At 36.7% G+C, this 17247-nt stretch overlaps 1 protein-coding gene across 1 annotated transcript; it reads right to left on the reverse strand.

Moving 5' to 3' along the window:
- Positions 1-1206: 1206 nt before the first annotated feature.
- Positions 1207-8365, reverse strand: tmed9 (transmembrane p24 trafficking protein 9). The gene is made up of 5 exons (XM_028812903.2): positions 8187-8365; positions 6454-6554; positions 5869-5994; positions 3944-4090; positions 1207-3609 (listed from the first exon to the last, which is right to left on the reverse strand). Exons 1-5 carry the CDS (start codon positions 8329-8331, stop codon positions 3460-3462), a joined length of 669 nt encoding a protein of 222 aa, XP_028668736.1. The 5' UTR covers positions 8332-8365; the 3' UTR covers positions 1207-3459.
- Between the last annotated feature and the right edge of the window lie 8882 nt (positions 8366-17247).

Genomic DNA, 17247 nt, shown 5'->3' on the forward strand with positions numbered 1-17247 from the left:
AAAATCACATAAGTGGTAAGGTTCCTAGCATAATCAAAAGAACGTGGTGTACCACGAAATGTGTTCCGGTCGTATTTTATCAAGTTTTGAAAAATGAGTGGCTGGATTATGCCTCGCTTGAACCAAATCAGTCTTCCAGAATAATTTAACTTATTTTTGCGTTATTTAAATTACATTTTGTGTAGCTTTGCAATAAATAAGGTATTTTAATTTAAAATCGTGCCCTTCGAAAATGTTACTTGCATATTGTAACGATTCGCAAAAAACGTACAGTACTTTTAGTTCTGTAACATCCTAACCTTTTCAGTAGTGAACAGTTACAGCTTCACTGCACATTCAAATATCTATTAGGAATATGCAGTACTCAGTTATATTGAAACTGCTCTAGGAATGCGCCTCATTATAGTTAACACTTCGCTTACCGATTAATATAACACAATGCCATTGAGGGCAGAATTTCATTGGACACAACAGAATTGGGATAAGCAGGTTGTTCATCCAGTACACAAGAGAGAAGCACTTGCCATTTAGCGTTAATACCCAAAATAAGCTTGGAAATGAACAAATGCATTATGTTATCATACAATCTTCCTTGGACAATTTAAAAACGGCTACATCTAGGCATATTTTAATGTGTTCTTTTATTATTAAAATTGAAACTTCTACCGGTCCAAGTTCAGCCAATTTTTTCTGCACCTGCATACCCAGGGCCAGACATGGATTTTGTGAAGTCTGCACATTCTCTCCGAGTCTTTTCTTTCATTATTTTTCCAAAAAAATAAGTGTTTTAGATTTAATGTTGGATCTAAATTGGTCTTATAGGAGTTTGAGTATGGTAATATACATATGATGGACTGGCAAACCATCCAGAGTTGGTTTCAGGCTTACAGTTAATACTATATGAATATGGTCCAGTGCTGCTCAGCTGACTTGATCAGGTTTGACGATATATTAAAATGTTACCAAATAAATACACAAGTTGAACTGTACTCCTTTTATTTGTAAAAGTATTAAGATTTTTTTCCAGTAACAGAATCCTATTCATCACATAATCTCATTCTTTTTTATACATTGAGTTGCACTAAAGGAAAAGACCTGCACCTCATTAATGTAAGAAATTTCATTCAACTGGTATTTGTTTGACTCTGGTAAAAGATGATAATTCTCCCACAACTTTTCTGCAAGCACAAAAAAATAGCTGGTATATTTTCCCATATTACTCAGAAACCTGGGTAAGCTCAGTGCAACCAAAACAACAAAATGACAAGTTGAGCAAAGGCAGGATAAAAGCTTTCCATTTCTGTATATCATTTCTAGAGTACACCACCTTTACTTTGTATTTTTTCTTCCCCAACCACGTATAGTGAAATATAATTTTATCCCTTCATAAAAATAGCATGACAAGAGACAAGCAACAGAGTACACATCCCAGTAAAACAATACTAAAAAGGTTAAACCACTTTTAACAATAATTTCAATAGATACTGTACATTTTATATTTTGTAATGTACTTTTAATGCAATACTCTGTTGTATGGTATTTGAATTTTTTCTTTGATCTTACAATGTAAATTCTGAACAGGAAAAACAAGAATGTAAATGTCTGAACAGACAATAAAGAATATATGCAACTTAACTGCCCTGAATGCAGCAAACACAGTTTATCAGCTGCACAGTATTGTCATGCAAATGATGGCATATACAAACATACCACAGAATAAAAAGCTGAGTAAAACACAAAAATCTTCACTCTTTCCTCTTTATAATACATTTTTACTTTTTTTTTTTAACTTATGATTAATGATTTAACTTAATGATTAACTTCTGAAACATGTCTCAAAAGCTGTGACTGAAATTCAGATTTAAAGCATCTTTTACATGTAGATTTTCACTTTTCAAAAGTCAAAAGGGTTAGCAAACTCAGTAACAAGGACTACCAAGATGTGATCTATGATACAATACAGCAATGATGTCAATTAATATATCAAATAATATGCCGGACAATTAAAAACACTCAGTTTAAGTGGTTCTAAAATTTACAATCATTCTTGTCATGAACAGTATGAAAGTTATATTAGTATATACCGATTTGTTGCTGAAGGAAAATAAGCTAAATAAAAGAAAATAAAAAGTAACTACTTTAATTGTTGTTTACCAGCAGCTTAGCTCAACAAAACAGTACTATTTATCACAGTTTAAACTATGAACAGGAAAATTTAATGGCAAACCCGATTATTCACTATGATGAAAAATCAAATAATTTTTACATATATATACACACACATCAAAATAATTAAATTTCCCACTGAAAACCTCTAGATCCATTCTAGGAAATGTCTTTTTAAATGCACTATAGTAGTTTAACCCATAGTTTGTACTAAAAAAAAAAATTGCTGTGTATTAGCTAACACAATTAAGCAACAGAAACTGACATCCTTTAAATAGGATCTCAAAACAACAGATGACATTTGACCGTTCTCTGAAAGTAACTTGCAGCACAATACACAATGGGAAACAAATGGGCTCACCTATCTGAACTTTAATTTTATCTTACAACATTTTTGTTTAGCATTTAAGTTTTCTTTATGAAAAAAATTATAAAGCTATGATCATAGGTAATAAATACTAAAAGAACTGCAAGATTGTGTTCAGAGTAATGTTTTATCTCCACTTAGTAACTACAAATTGTAATATTAAAAAAACACATTACTCTTTAAACATCTTTCAAATATAACAGGCACATTGGTTACAGAATTGTGTATTTTTATGGTCAAGAACATGAAATAATAGCTCAATGATAGATTTCAGGTAAACAGTCATTTTTCATATAACCAGGGCAGTTTTGCTGATGTGACCGATGGTAGTTTAATGTTGAAAACATTCAGTTAAAGTCTTCTGCATTTGCTAGCGCATATCCTTTGCTAATCATTAGAACTGGTACTTTCATAAAAAGAAACATGTTTCTAGAACCTTGCAACTGGAGACATTGCAATAATGACCAACCATGACCTTTCAAGTTTCCTACATTTTTAACAACAAATACATTTAGTGAGGGAGAAAAAAGTGTTCTCTTGCCACACTGCAAGAAACAATAACCTTTATATTGGTAAGAGTTTGTTGGGCATTGGTTAATACACAAAAAGCAACCCATTAATCATTCCACATCAACTTACTAACCATTGACAAAATAAATGTACAATTTGTTACTTTAAAAAAAAAATAAAAATAAAAATACAAAAGTACACATACTTTTGGATGAGGCTCTTTTTTGAGTTTGGGCTGTGGAAATTAAAATAATCTCAACTGGCTCAGCTGGAAGACCAAATTATCCTTTAACCAACAAATTCTTCACAAAATAAAGGTCACACAGGCCCTATTTGATTTAGACATATGTAAAATGATGTTGACTGTGCTTCTCCTCCATACTGCATACAGTGATTTAATTTAATTATGGACACATTTACACAAGCTTCTTGGCTTCAAAAAAGCTCTTGAGGTGTCTCATTTGCCAGAAACCAATTGCAACAAGAATGAGGGTCTGAATAATTGACCACCAAAGAACTCTCTGGTTAGTACTTTCACTTGTTTGTCTGAAACGCTCCTCACGGTACTACAAAAAAAGAACACAGGTGTTACAGACAGCATTAATAAGGGTCACATATTCATTTTTATCTTTTTTATACACTGAAAAAAATTCCTGGTCTTTCATTATGCATCTGAGAGTCATAATTACATATTCTATTTGATTACAGTGTGCTACAAGTATCTGTATCATTATAACATTGCAATCGTATTATGTAAACAAGTAATTTATGGAGCGAAGTAATGATTCAAACTATATCAATAATAGGATTAGAATATCTCATGTTTATGGTTTTACTACATTGAGTTAGTTTTTAAAACCCGTTTGTTAAATATTTTGTTATGAATTAAAAATGTCTTACCCTTTGGTAGTTCTGCTCTTTTTGAATCTGTTCCACCTGCTCAATTAGCTGCCGGACTCGTAACTGAAGTTCAGTCAGTTTGTCCTTAGCTGCAATCTCTGCATAATCAGTAGCATGTTCACCAACTTGAATATCAAGGTGAACTCTCTGAAAATGCAATAAACAAGAACATCATATCCAATATTCTAGTAATATTTCAACAATACAAGTGATAATGAAAACTATTTAAAATGGTATACACATAACTATTCAATTATCATTTAATAATCTTGTAAAATAATCACTTAAACTACAACCAGGTTGTGCCACTCCATTTTTTAAAAAATATTTTTAACAATGTTAAATACATTTTCACTACTTCAAAATTTAGAAGAGACTAGGTTCTCTCTGTGTCAAGTTTACCCATTCTTCCTGTATCTGTCCAAAGTTTGACCCCACATGTCAAATACATGGACATCAGGATTACTGATGATAATATACTAAGTCTGTATGGGTGGTGGGTGCTTGTAAGTGGGCTCTGCACTGGACTAGCTCATTACTTCAGTAAGCTGTTCAACATTATATATATTACAGTAAACCATCGCTATATCGCGCTTCGCCTTTCGCGGCTTCACTCCATCGCGGATTTTATATGTATGCATATTTAAATATATATCGCAGATTTTTCGCTGCTTCGCGGGTTTCTGCGGACAATGGGTCTTTTAATTTCTGGTACATGCTTCCTCAGTTGGTTTGCCCAGTTGATTTCATACAAGGGACGCTATTGGCAGATGGCTGAGAAGCTACCCAGCTTACTTTCTCTCTCTCTCTCTCTTGCGCTGACTTTCTGTGATCCTGACGTAGGGGGTGTGAGCAGGGGGGCTGTTCGCACACCTAGACGATACGGACGCTCGTCTAAAAATGCTGAAAGATTATCTTCACGTTGCTATCTTTTGTGCAGCTGCTTCCTGAAACGACATGCTGCACAGTGCTTCGCATACTTAAAAGCTCGAAGGGCACGTATTGATTTGTGCTTGAAAAACAAACTCTGTCTCTCTCTCTCTTTGTCTGCTCCTGACGGAGGGTGTGTGAGCTGCCGCCTTCAACAGCTTTGTGCTGCTGTGCTTCGCATACTTAAAAGCCAAACAGAGAGAAAAGCAAACAAATCAATAGGGCTATCTCTGTGACAGTCACTGCTCCTGACACGCACTCCTTTGAAGAGGAAGGTATGTTTGCATTCTTTTAATTGTGAGACAGAACTGTCATCTCTGTCTTGTCATGGAGCACAGTTTAAACTTTTGAAAAAGAGACAAATGTTTGTTTGCAGTGTTTGAATAACGTTCCTGTCTCTCTACAACCTCCTGTGTTTCTGTGCAAATCTGTGACCCAAGCATGACAATATAAAAATAACCATATAAACATATGGTTTCTACTTCGCGGATTTTCTTATTTCGCGGGTGGCTCTGGAACGCAACCCCCGCGATGGAGGAGGGATTACTGTACTGGGAATATTGAAATGACTGGCTCCCACAGCAATTCAATGAATTCAATGATGAAAGCAGATCAAACCAAGAATTGGCTTCAGGTAGAAACCAAAGCTGAATGGGTGTGCAGAATACAAATAATGCCACACACATATACACATCCACGTTAAAACCATTCAAATTTTCCATCTGATTAAAAAAGGGTATTGAGAACAGGAACAAAATTAACCTTTCTCCCAGAGAAGACCCACACCAACAAAACTGGATGTGCAACTATTAGACAGTGGGAATCCTGGCCTCAAAGTATAGCATATCAAGGTGTATGTACTACATGGTGCAAAATTCTTTTTTTTTTTTTTTTTGAGTAATTATTAACTTAAAGTACTCTACAATGTTAACATTTAGATATTTTTTTTCATGAAACCCTTGCATTGCTGTAAGTAAGTTACGTTGTAGTCCTACCAGCATTCCTCCAGCAAACAGAGCAAATTTGGAGGAATTGGAATGGAGGCAGATTTGATGCTCTCCAGGTGTGTGGGATGTAAAGGTAAATCTTCCTTCAGATCCATATTGCCTGGAGAGAATAACCTATGAAAAAGAAAGAAAATGACACTTATAAATCTAACAACTGAAGAGTCAATGGAGCAGCCCTCCTTCCCAAATAATAGCATTTTAACAAAACTGTATAAATGCGCATTTACTTTACAAGAGTAAACAGTCTGATGTAAAGTAAGTCAAAAAAAAGTTTTACTACAGTCGGTTAGCTAGCTCTTTAAAAAAAAAAAAAAAAGTGTACAATTAAATTTTCTATTTAATATTTAAAAATAGAGTATTTCATATGATAATGCAGAATGTGTTTCAGGCTTGTTCCCGAAATAAAGCATACGTGCATTGCTTTATTTTGAAACATCTGGTGCATCATTATTTAGTAAATGTTCAATTTTACATAGACAAAAAAAAAATGTGTTTAAAAGATTACAATATATTTTTTTTCCCCACAAAAGACTTGTAACCTTAATTGAAAGATCGATTCTGAAATCTCATTACCTTATCATCTGGATCCTTAACTTCCACAAACATCCCTAGACCTGGAGTGGCAGGCAAGTACTCTTCTCTTTGCTTATCATAGAGTTGAGTGCGGTAATTCCCTGGAAATGCAAATATACCCCTCATGATTTCCAAAAACATACAAGTTACCACAGAAATATATTTTTGCCCTCAAACTATCCATCCATTATCCAACCCGCTGAATCTGAACACAGGGTCACGGGGATCTGCTGGAGCCAATCCCTGCCAACACAGGGCACAAGGCAGGAACCAATCCTGGGCAGGGTGCCAACCCACTGCAGGCCCTCAAACTATAATTTTGTTATTATTTATCAACTGCAGTGCCAGAGTATTTTTTTTTTTTTTTTTACATTGGCTACATATTTGATCAAAATTGAAGTACTCTAATTTACAACTTCATGGACAAAAAAAAAACCAAACTGGCACTAACACTTCTTTTTTTAAGCTTTAGTGTGATTTACTTTTCAGATGTTCTGTGTATGTTAGCAGGTGTAAATATACAACTGATTTTGAATGTTGTTAGTAAGATGCACTGTACTTTCAAGAAACAAAACTTTCCTTTCGACTGTATGTGTATTTTCAATCAATTTTTATATAAATAGTAAACGTTACATTAATTAGATTTAAATTCAAGCACACTCTAAACATGTACTATCAACCACCAGTTAAATATATTTAAAAATCCAAATACAAGTAATAATAATCTAATCTAGTGAACCACCACCATATAAATGTTCGTTGACTGTACTCTGAGGGGAAACAATTCAAAGAGTTCATCACCAATTGAATATTTTTCATTTTATTTTAAGGTTGAAAAACTGCACATGACGTAAAAATACCACGATATTTGGCTTATTTCTGAGTGTACTATTTTTCTGAATTAACAGTACAGACGCAAGCTCTACTGTGCCATTAACCTTTTCTTTCAACCATCGTCTATGTATATTAAATGTTTCATAAAATTTGCTTAGAGACACAATTTACGTGATATGTGCACACTTATGATGTATCAACAGTATTTCCCTGTTATCATCCGTGTGTGTACTTGCTTACTTTGTAAAAACCTTACTAACTGTGAAAAATGCTAATAACGTAAATTAAATTGGATAACGTAAAACAGAATTTACTAATTCTTTAGTACGAAAAATTGAGATTTAACTTCCAAAACCACGGAATCCTGCAGACATTCTCAATATACCAACCTTTTCATCCGCACCATATTAAAAACTTAATTGTTGATATAGAACATTTTTAAAATTGATTTATTCAAAATAAAATTTGTATAACTGAAATAAACTTTTGTACTAAGGTACACTGCTCAGTACTGTTATACTGCAATGAACCCACCGACACCAGAAGATCTTTATTCACTTTTATTTCGCTTGATTTGTGACAATGTTCATGCTCATTCACTTTCTTGCGTAAATCTACAATACATTAACACTGAGATTTAGGTACTGTATGCTGTGAAATTACAATGAACCGTCATAAAGAACAAATTATTTTACTTTCGAGGAAAATAAAGAACTGCTTCCGTAAAAGATAACCTACACAGTCCGAACACAACAAGACAACAAAGCAGTAAAAATATTTAATGCAGGTAATTAAAAGTATTAAAAGATTGTATTTAAATCCACAGTTAGTTTCGTCTGGTTTGTACAGATACAAGTAAGACAAAACAATGAGATAAAAAAAACATGCATTACAAATACCTATAACCATGGTTTCATCCGGAATTTCTTCTATAAAACATTTTTTCTCCGTTTCACCTATATGAAAATAGAGAGCAGAACATAAGCTACACATAACTGTTAGCAAAGGAAATGTGAGTAGGAGCTGCATTTTCAACGCCACCATTTTCACTACCGGGAAGTGAAAGGTAAGACAAGCGGGCATGCGCAAGAGAAGCAGTGCCACGTAACCTCTAGTGCAGAACTGACCAATGATCTGCCGGAGAAGTTCTCGTGTAGAATGATGGGAAAAGTAGTTCTCGCCGTCACTATTTGATTTTATTTAATATAAGATTTGAGGGAGTTGGCTATGGAGGTAACGTATTATTTTGTCATTTCGTAGTGCGTAGACAGTGTATCTAAGTGCAGTGGTTTCCCTGACAGCGAACAGTAGATGCCATAGACTGCCTTATGCCATTTAAGCTTTGGTCCACCTGTTGCTTTCCAACACAACTCCTGTCGATACTAAATTAGTTTCGCAGGACAAAAAAAAAAAAAAAAAGAATTGAAGTTTAGCTAAAACTGATAGAAATTATTAGACGAGGGTGGTAATAGCTACTTATTCCTGTATTCTGTTTAACAGATAATACCATAGTTAGAAGTGTAAAAAAATTGATTCATTAAATCTGTTCCGTACAAATCGAGGATGGATTTTTAAATTACATATGTAATACGCCATTACATTTTGATAATGGGGATGGTTTAAAAATCATTTGTTATTCATTTATGAAACAATGGCAGTGGCCGATACACACGCCTGTCTTCGGAGAGCGACGTCCAGGAGCCTCCGTTTATACAACTTGATTACGCTCGGAAACTTGCGTAAGATATTTCTTAATTTCTTACACAAAAGTCGGGATTCATATAACTCGAATTCGACTTACAAATTGGCTTAAAGTTGCGAGAAGTTGTGACCATCTGAAAGTCCTACACAGACTTTTGGTGATGGCATTTTACCAATTCAAAGGATCAGGTCAACAAAGTGAACAGAAAATCTCATTTTGAAGCCACAACCTGCAAAGCTTTAACCACTACACCTGCCTAACGCTGTTGTGGCCTTCTCATAGCCCAGAGAACCTTTCCCAAAATGAAATGGTACTTTTTGATGCAATGAAACCACACAACCCAGTAAAACGCTATCAAAGAACCATCCATCCATTATCCAACCCGCTATATCCTAACACAGGGTCACAGGGGTCTGCTGGAGCCAATCCCAGCCAACACAGGGCGCAAGGCAGGAACAAACCCCGGACAGGGCGCCAGCCCACTGCAGGGTACACACACTAGGGACAATTTAGGATCGCCAATGCACCTAACCTGCATGTTTTTGGACTGTGGGAGGAAACTGGAGCACCTGGAGGAAACCCACACAGACATGGAGAGAACATGCAAACTCCACACAGGGAAGACCTGGGAAGCGAACCTAGGTCTCCTAACTGCAAGGCAGCAGTGCTTCCACTGCGCCAATCAAAGAACCATTACTTTAAGAACGTATTGGGTGTGTAAAAGACGAAATTATTGAATACAACATATTCAAGTTGAAATAATGTCTGCCAAGATAAATCTGAAGCAGAGCTCAGTATTTCTCTGTTCTGTTTTAAGGATTAGTGACATGGAAGTGAGAGCTGTTAAGGGTAAAACAGATTTGTGGGTGTGAGCAACATTGGTCGTAGTGGGCCGCAGTGGTTGCTGGCTTTTGTCCCAACCCCTGTTCATGTTTTAACTCTGCAATGTCAGGTCATTCTTATATCATAGATTTTTTTCCTTTTTAAGGATATTATCCACATAATTTGTAGTCTGAAGTGGATGAGTAATTTTCAGTGCTTCACTTTTGCTCTTCAGTTTCCTTCCAAATATTTTATTAAACCCGACAGTTCATGATAAACACACAGGTGTAAATGGAAACAAGTTAGATGGAGAACTGCTGATTCCTTTGTCATTTGCATCTTGTTACTAAAATAAGGAGCAATTAAAAACTGTGAATGCAGCTATTTTTAAGACTGAAATAAGAAATTAAGGGTTTGAAATCCCAACAAGCGAGACAGCTGAAATGAAGCACAAAAATGGCACTTGAGCAATATTTGACTTCTCATTAAGCAATTGGGTTGGAACAATAACCTGGTGCCAATGTGGCCTTGTAAAGCTGATGTCGCTGAGAACTTGAGTGTAGTATTCGTTGCTCCATCCATTCTCTAATCCTCACTTGTCCAGGACAGGGGACATCTGGAGTCTTTCCCATCCAACAGGCACAGGCAGGAACAATCCCTGGACAGAGCACCAGTCGAATGCAGGGTGAACACACACACACACACACACATCAGGGGAAAACTTGGCATCGCCACTTCATCTAACCCATGTGTCTTTGGACTGCTGTTGTGTCACCATGCACCTAATTCATTTATAAATATATTTACAGTAACTGTGGTCTTAAAATTGAGAAAGACGTATTTTAGTAACATGGCACACACATTTTTCTCTAGGTGTTGCAGGCGCCATAAACCTGCCAAATGTCAGTAATACCTTAAGTTCACACTCACTAAAGTTTCACTTTCTGTGTTCTCCGATTATCTGAAAATAAACGCATCACTCAAAAATATGGCCAAATTATATATATATATAATTATATCATGAATATTTATAAATGCCCCTTTTTTAAGTCATGCGTGGTTCTTGGTGGGAGCTGACAGGGAGTGGCTGAAAATGTGTGCATGCAGGTTTAGTTTTAAGTTGATTTGAGATTTCTAAAAGAACTTGGGAGTGGGATCAGGCGTATTTACGGTTTTTTTAAACCTTTTTTGTGCAGTACTACTTGGACAATATTGCAGTGTAAAAGTTGTAACTTCCAGTGATAATGATAAGAAAATGACAATTAGCAAATGAAATGAGACAGAGCATTATTACCTGTAGAAGTATAGGCCTTTTATTTAGAGAAATTGCAAAAAAAAGTGTCAGTGAGTCCAGTGGTGTCGTACACAATCCAAAGGCAACTGCAAACTGGAAGAAACTCTGATAGGAAGAGATCTGGCAGACAAGTTTCTGAGGGTCACCAGCTTTTGTGATAGGCGCCTCACAGCACAACAGCTTCAAGAAGAGCTTAACAGTGGTCGAAAAAAGCAAGTGTCAGTTTCTACTGTGAAGAGGAGACTTTGTGCTGCAGGTTTGATGAGGCGAGCAGCAGTAAGAAAGCTATTCCTTAAAGGACAAAATAGGGCCTTGAAATACCGGCTGTGGACTACTGAAGACTAGAAGAAAGTCTTATGGTTCTCAAAATGTAACATGTTCGTTTCATCATGCAGGGTGTTTGTATGCTGTCAACTTGGTGAAAGTACGGTTCCTCAGTGTGTGACACCAACTGTCAAACATGGAGGACGATGTGTGATGGTTTGGGGCTCTTGCTGGAGGCAGAGTTGGTGAATGTGGTGATGGTTACCACAGTTTTCTTGTTACATCAGCAAAGGGAGGCTACTTTAATGAATCAAAATTTTGAATAAAACTTTGTACTGTACACTTCATAATTCCTTGACTTTATTTGCCATTGTTTATTTGCTCTATGCTTTAATTTCATGAAATATTAAGACATTAAACTGTGTGCATTTCAATAAATAATAATAAATAAATAATTTCACCTACACCTGAACACCAGCAAAACCAAGGAGCTGGTGGTGGATTTTAGGAGGCCCAGACCCCTCATAGACCCAGTGATCATCAAAGGTGACTGTGTGCAGATGGTGCAGACCTATAAATATCTGGGAGTGCAGCTGGATGATAAATTAGACTGGACTGCCAATACTGATGCGCTGTGCAAGAAAGGACAAAGCCGGTTATACTTCCTTAGAAGGCTGGCTTCCTTCAACATCTGCAATAAGATGCTGCAGATGTTCTATCAAACAGTTGTGGCGAGCGCCCTCTTCTACGCAGTGGTGTGCTGGGGAGGCAGCATTAAGAGGAAAGACGCCTCACGCCTTGACAAACTGGTGAGGAAGGCAGCCTCTATTGTTGGCATGGAGCTGGACAGTTTAACATCTGTGGCAGAGCGAAGGGCGCTCAGCAGGCTCCTATCAATTATGGAGAATCCACTGCATCCACTAAATAATGTCATCTCCAGACAGAAGAGCAGCTTCAGCGACAGACTGCTGTCACTGTCCTGCTCCACAGACAGATTGAGGAGATCATTCCTCCCCCAAACTATTCGACTGTTTAATTCCACCAGGGGGGGTAAACGTTAATATTTAACATTATACATAGTTATTGTCTGTTTTTTTTTCACCTGTATTATTATCATTCTTTAATTTAATATTATTTATTGTATCAGTATGCTGCTGCTGAAGAATGTGAATTTCCCATTGGGATTAATAAAGTTTTATTTTATCTATCTATAAAAACTGAAATGGTCTAAATCTTTTGACAGGTAGTGTATATTATATGATAGCTTTGAGCTATTTTTTAACTAACTTGGCATACTTGTTCAGTCAAGCAGGAATGACTAATTTTTCCATGAACTGGGTGCCTATCACCAGCTCCACTCAGAGTCCCCAATCATTGTTACTCTTTGTGTGGTTGTAATGTGCAAGGGAAGCTGGAATGTATGAAGAACATTAAGATTCACACTGACTTGGGGTAAACATGAAAATTACGTTTATTATTATTACTTGTAAAGAAAACTAGCACCAAGACATCCCTTTAACCTGCATTTTTTCTGGCTAAAGTGTACGTATTTGGAATATTTTTGAAGGCTAGGCTTCATTTTAAAAAGCAAGGAAACAATTTCTGTCCCTGTTGTGACAAAAGCTGAAGTACACGTTTGGCACAGAATGCACCAGAGGTTGCAGTACTTTCCTCCCACTCTGGAATATATACATTAGCAAACAAAGCCATCTTTTCTTCAATATGTATGTTAATATTTACAGAGACCGACTGGCTACTAGCTTACCACATCTTGTTTGCTGCCTTCTGCATTTAAAAGAGCATTCCCCATACAACTTTGAGACCTTCAAAGCAGACTGGGTTTGTTTTTAGGGTTTAATGTATTTTAGTATTCATCAGTAGCAATACTACTCTCAAGTGAACAAAGTCCAGTGAACTTCTTACTTTCGTGTCCAAGTACTGTAACATTATACACACTTCCACTTTCTGTCTCAAAGTATAGCACTATTTCAATTTATACAGTCATGGCCAAAATTATCGGCACCCCTGGAATTTTCCTTGAAGATGCACCATTTCTCCCAGAAAATTGTTGCAATTACAAATGTTTTGGTATACACACGTTTATTTCCTTTATGTGCATTGGAACAACACAAAAAAACAGAAAAAAAGGCAAATCTGACATCATTTCACACAAAACTCAAAAACCGGGCTGGACAAAATTATTGGCACCCTCTACTTAATATTTTGTTGCACGCCCTTTGGAAAAAATAACTGAAATCAAGCGCATCCTATAACCATCAACAAGCTTGTTACACCTCTCAACTGGAATTTCCGACCACTCTTCTTTTGCAAACTGCTCAAGGTTTCTCAGATTTGAAGGGCGCTTTCTCCCAACAGCAATTTTGAGATCTCTCCGTAAGTGTTCATTTGGATTGAGATCCGGACTCATTGCTGGCCACTTCAGAACTCTCCAGCGCTTTGTCTTCAACCATTTCTGAGTGCTTTTAGAGGTATGTTTGGGGTCACTGTTCTGCTGGAACACCCATGACCTCTGACGCAGACCCAGCTTTCTGACACTGGGCCCTACATTGCGCCACAATATCTTTTGGTAGTCTTCAGATTTCATGATGCCTTGCACACAGTCAAGGCATCCAGTGCCAGAGGCAGCAAAACATCCCCAAAACATCTTAGAACCTCCACCATGTTTGACTGTAGGTACTGTGTTCTTTTCTTCGTAGGCCTCATTCCGTTTTCTGTATACAGCAGAATGATGAGCTTTACCAAAAAGCTCTACCTTGGTCTCATCTGTCCACAAGACGTTCACCCAGAAGGATTTTGGCTTCCTCAAGTACATTTTGGCAAACTCCAGTCTGCCTTTTTTATGTTTCTGTGTCAGCAGTGGGGTCCTCCTGGCATAGCGTTTCATTTCATTCAGATGTCGACGGATAGTTCGAGCTGACACTGTTGCACCCTGAGTCTGCAGAACAGCTTGAGTATGTTTTGAAGTTGATTGGGGTTGTTTATCCACCATTTGGACTATCCTTCGTTGCAGTCTTTTATCAATTTTTCTCTTCCGTCCACGTCCAGGGAGATTAGCTACAGTGCCATGTGTTGTGAACTTCTTGATTATGTTGTGCACAGTGGACAAAGGAACATGAAGATCTCTGGAGATGGACTTGTAGCCTTGAGATTGTTGATATTTTTCCACAATTTTTGTTCTCAAGTCCTCAGACAATTCTCTGCTCTTCTTTCTGTTCTCCATGCTTAGTGTGGCACAATCAGACACACAACAGAAAGGTTGAGTCAACTTTTCTCCATTTTAACTGGCTTCAGGTGTGATTGCTATATTGCCAGCACCTGCTTCTTGCCACAGGTGAGTTCAGACGAGCATCATATGCTTGAAAATAAAACTATTTACCCACAATTTTGAAAGGGTGCCAATAATTTTGTCCGACCCATTTTCGGAGTTCTGTGTGACATGTCAGATTTGGCTTTTTTTTCTCTGTTTTTTTGTGTTGTTCCAATGCACATAAATGAAATAAACACGTATTTACCAAAACATTTGTAATTGCAATAATTTTCTGGGAGAAATGGTGCATTTTCTGGGAAAATCCCAGGGGGTGGCGATAATTTCGGCCATGACTGTAGAACTACTTCTATTTCAAAGAAAACACAAATCCACGTACCTGATAGGATACCACAACCACCTTATCCCATCTTCTGTCACTGCAGCTTTGGTTGTTAAGGGGTGAGGAGTACAGTACAGGCTTCAAGCACTGATCATTGTCAGCATCCTAGCAAACATACAGTACATACACGAGGGACATTCAAAAAGTTTTCCCACTTTTATATTTTCATTGGAAACAGTGAAGGCGGGAGTAGTAGTAATTGGGCATTAAAAAAGTTGGTACGACGCTGTGAAAACTGCATCGCAAACAATGGCGACTATGTAAAAAAGTGATGTAATTTATTTTTGAAACTCAATCTTCAAGACCTGAAGTTAAATTTGTATGATATGGATGGCATATCAGAAAGGTAATAAAAAAATCGTTATACATCGTAACTAAAACTGGTCTTAATACCAGAACGTATATTTTGTATTTTTTTAATACCAATGCTGCACACTTCAAACTGATGAAGACTCAAGATTTGTTGCCAACAAGCTTTATTTCTTATTACCCACTGCAATGTTTTACCCATTTCTTAGTGCCTTTTCAAACTCTAGCTTGCAATTTTGTACTCTACCTCTGAAAGAGACTGAAGACACTGCCTGTTAAACACCTTTTTCTTTCCATACTTCCTACAGTATCAACCGATTTGCTGTTGATTCTCCATGTTGATAAACACAACAGCCACAAAGTAATCCACTTGGGGTTATAAGACACGACAGTCTGGTCTATTTGCAGTAGGCACTTTTACTTCAACAAAAATACTTTCATCAACACTATGACATTCACTGGATATAATGAAAAGGAAAGGATTCTTAAGTTTCCAAAGTCTTGACCTTAATTTCAAAAGTGTCTTTTATCCTGAATTTTTAAGATATATTCCGATTGTGAAGAAAGTGTACCACTGTCACGAGTCTCAATAATCTGTCATATGACATAACCTCTGCTACATTGGCTTACCCAGTTTCCACCTTCTCCTGAGTTGATATACTGGGCATCAGCCCAAGGACCACATACATATCTATACCAGAACTTGTTCAATTTCTTCTACTGCCTGCAGACATTCCAGGTTGACATGCACACATTAAAACTGATCCAATATTAAAACTAATTTAACCATTATTTGCGACAGAGCTGAAAACAGAAAGAGTGTGCTATCAGATATTTGTTCTGTATTTTCAACAGAATGGCCTGTAAGCTGAGACTGGTGGTGTAATATTCAGTTTCCTCCATCTTGCTGTACAAACAGATAGATTTCAACTCACTTCATTTGCCACCTCCAGGCTTAGCCAAGACATCTTGAAAACTAACTTTTTCTCATGTAAAAACAGTTAAAAAGCTATCAACAAGAATATTTCATTCACAGACTATATGTTAGACTAATCTACAATTGTTTGTATTAAATTATAAAGTATTAAAAACCATAAAAATAGCAAACAAGGAAACAAAACCCTCAAGAACTGCATTTATTCAGAGGTTTTCATTCATTCACAGCATTTCAGTAAACAACACCTGCAATATTATATCATATACACACACGTTTCAGCTCAAACCCACCTTAACAGAGTTTTTACAATTGTGATCCACAGACAAGGTACTAGTGTGTTTTTCTTGCATGTGGCCAATTCTTGCTCAGTAAATACAAGTTAAATGCATTGGATTCCACTCACTAGTTGGACTAAAATAAATACTCTGTGTCTTTGAGAATATCATCAAGTACATTTAGACTTCAGGCACCATATCCCGAAGAACACTGTAATTTACCTCAAATGGATTTACAGAATTAAAACAATAATATGATGGATAGTTCTCTATTCAATGATTCCTTATTCCAGTGAAATGCTTTCTATTAAATACATTGAGATCCCTCACAGCATGGAGGTAAAGTGCTTAGCACTGCTGCTTCACAGGTACAAAATCCTGGATTTGGCCCTCAGCCCTATCACTGTACTCATGTCATTCCAAATGTGCTGGTTAGGTTAAGTGACTACTTTGGCCTTGTAGGGTTTGTGCTGCTTTCACATGTTATCTGAGTATTAAAGCTCCGGCTTCTGACGCTTCACCTTCCCACTTCATTATGTTCATTTGAGGACTTTTCATAGAAATGCAAGGTTGGTGTTGATTTGTTGCTTGGTCTGCAAAAAAAGCAAACTGTATTCTATTCTGTGAAAATATGGGATAAACTAAACATATTAAATGTGTATTACTTTGCTTCAAAAGCAATTTGACCA

Source organism: Erpetoichthys calabaricus, chromosome 11, assembly GCF_900747795.2.
Source record: "Erpetoichthys calabaricus chromosome 11, fErpCal1.3, whole genome shotgun sequence".
NCBI classification, from domain to species: Eukaryota; Metazoa; Chordata; class Cladistia; order Polypteriformes; family Polypteridae; genus Erpetoichthys; species Erpetoichthys calabaricus.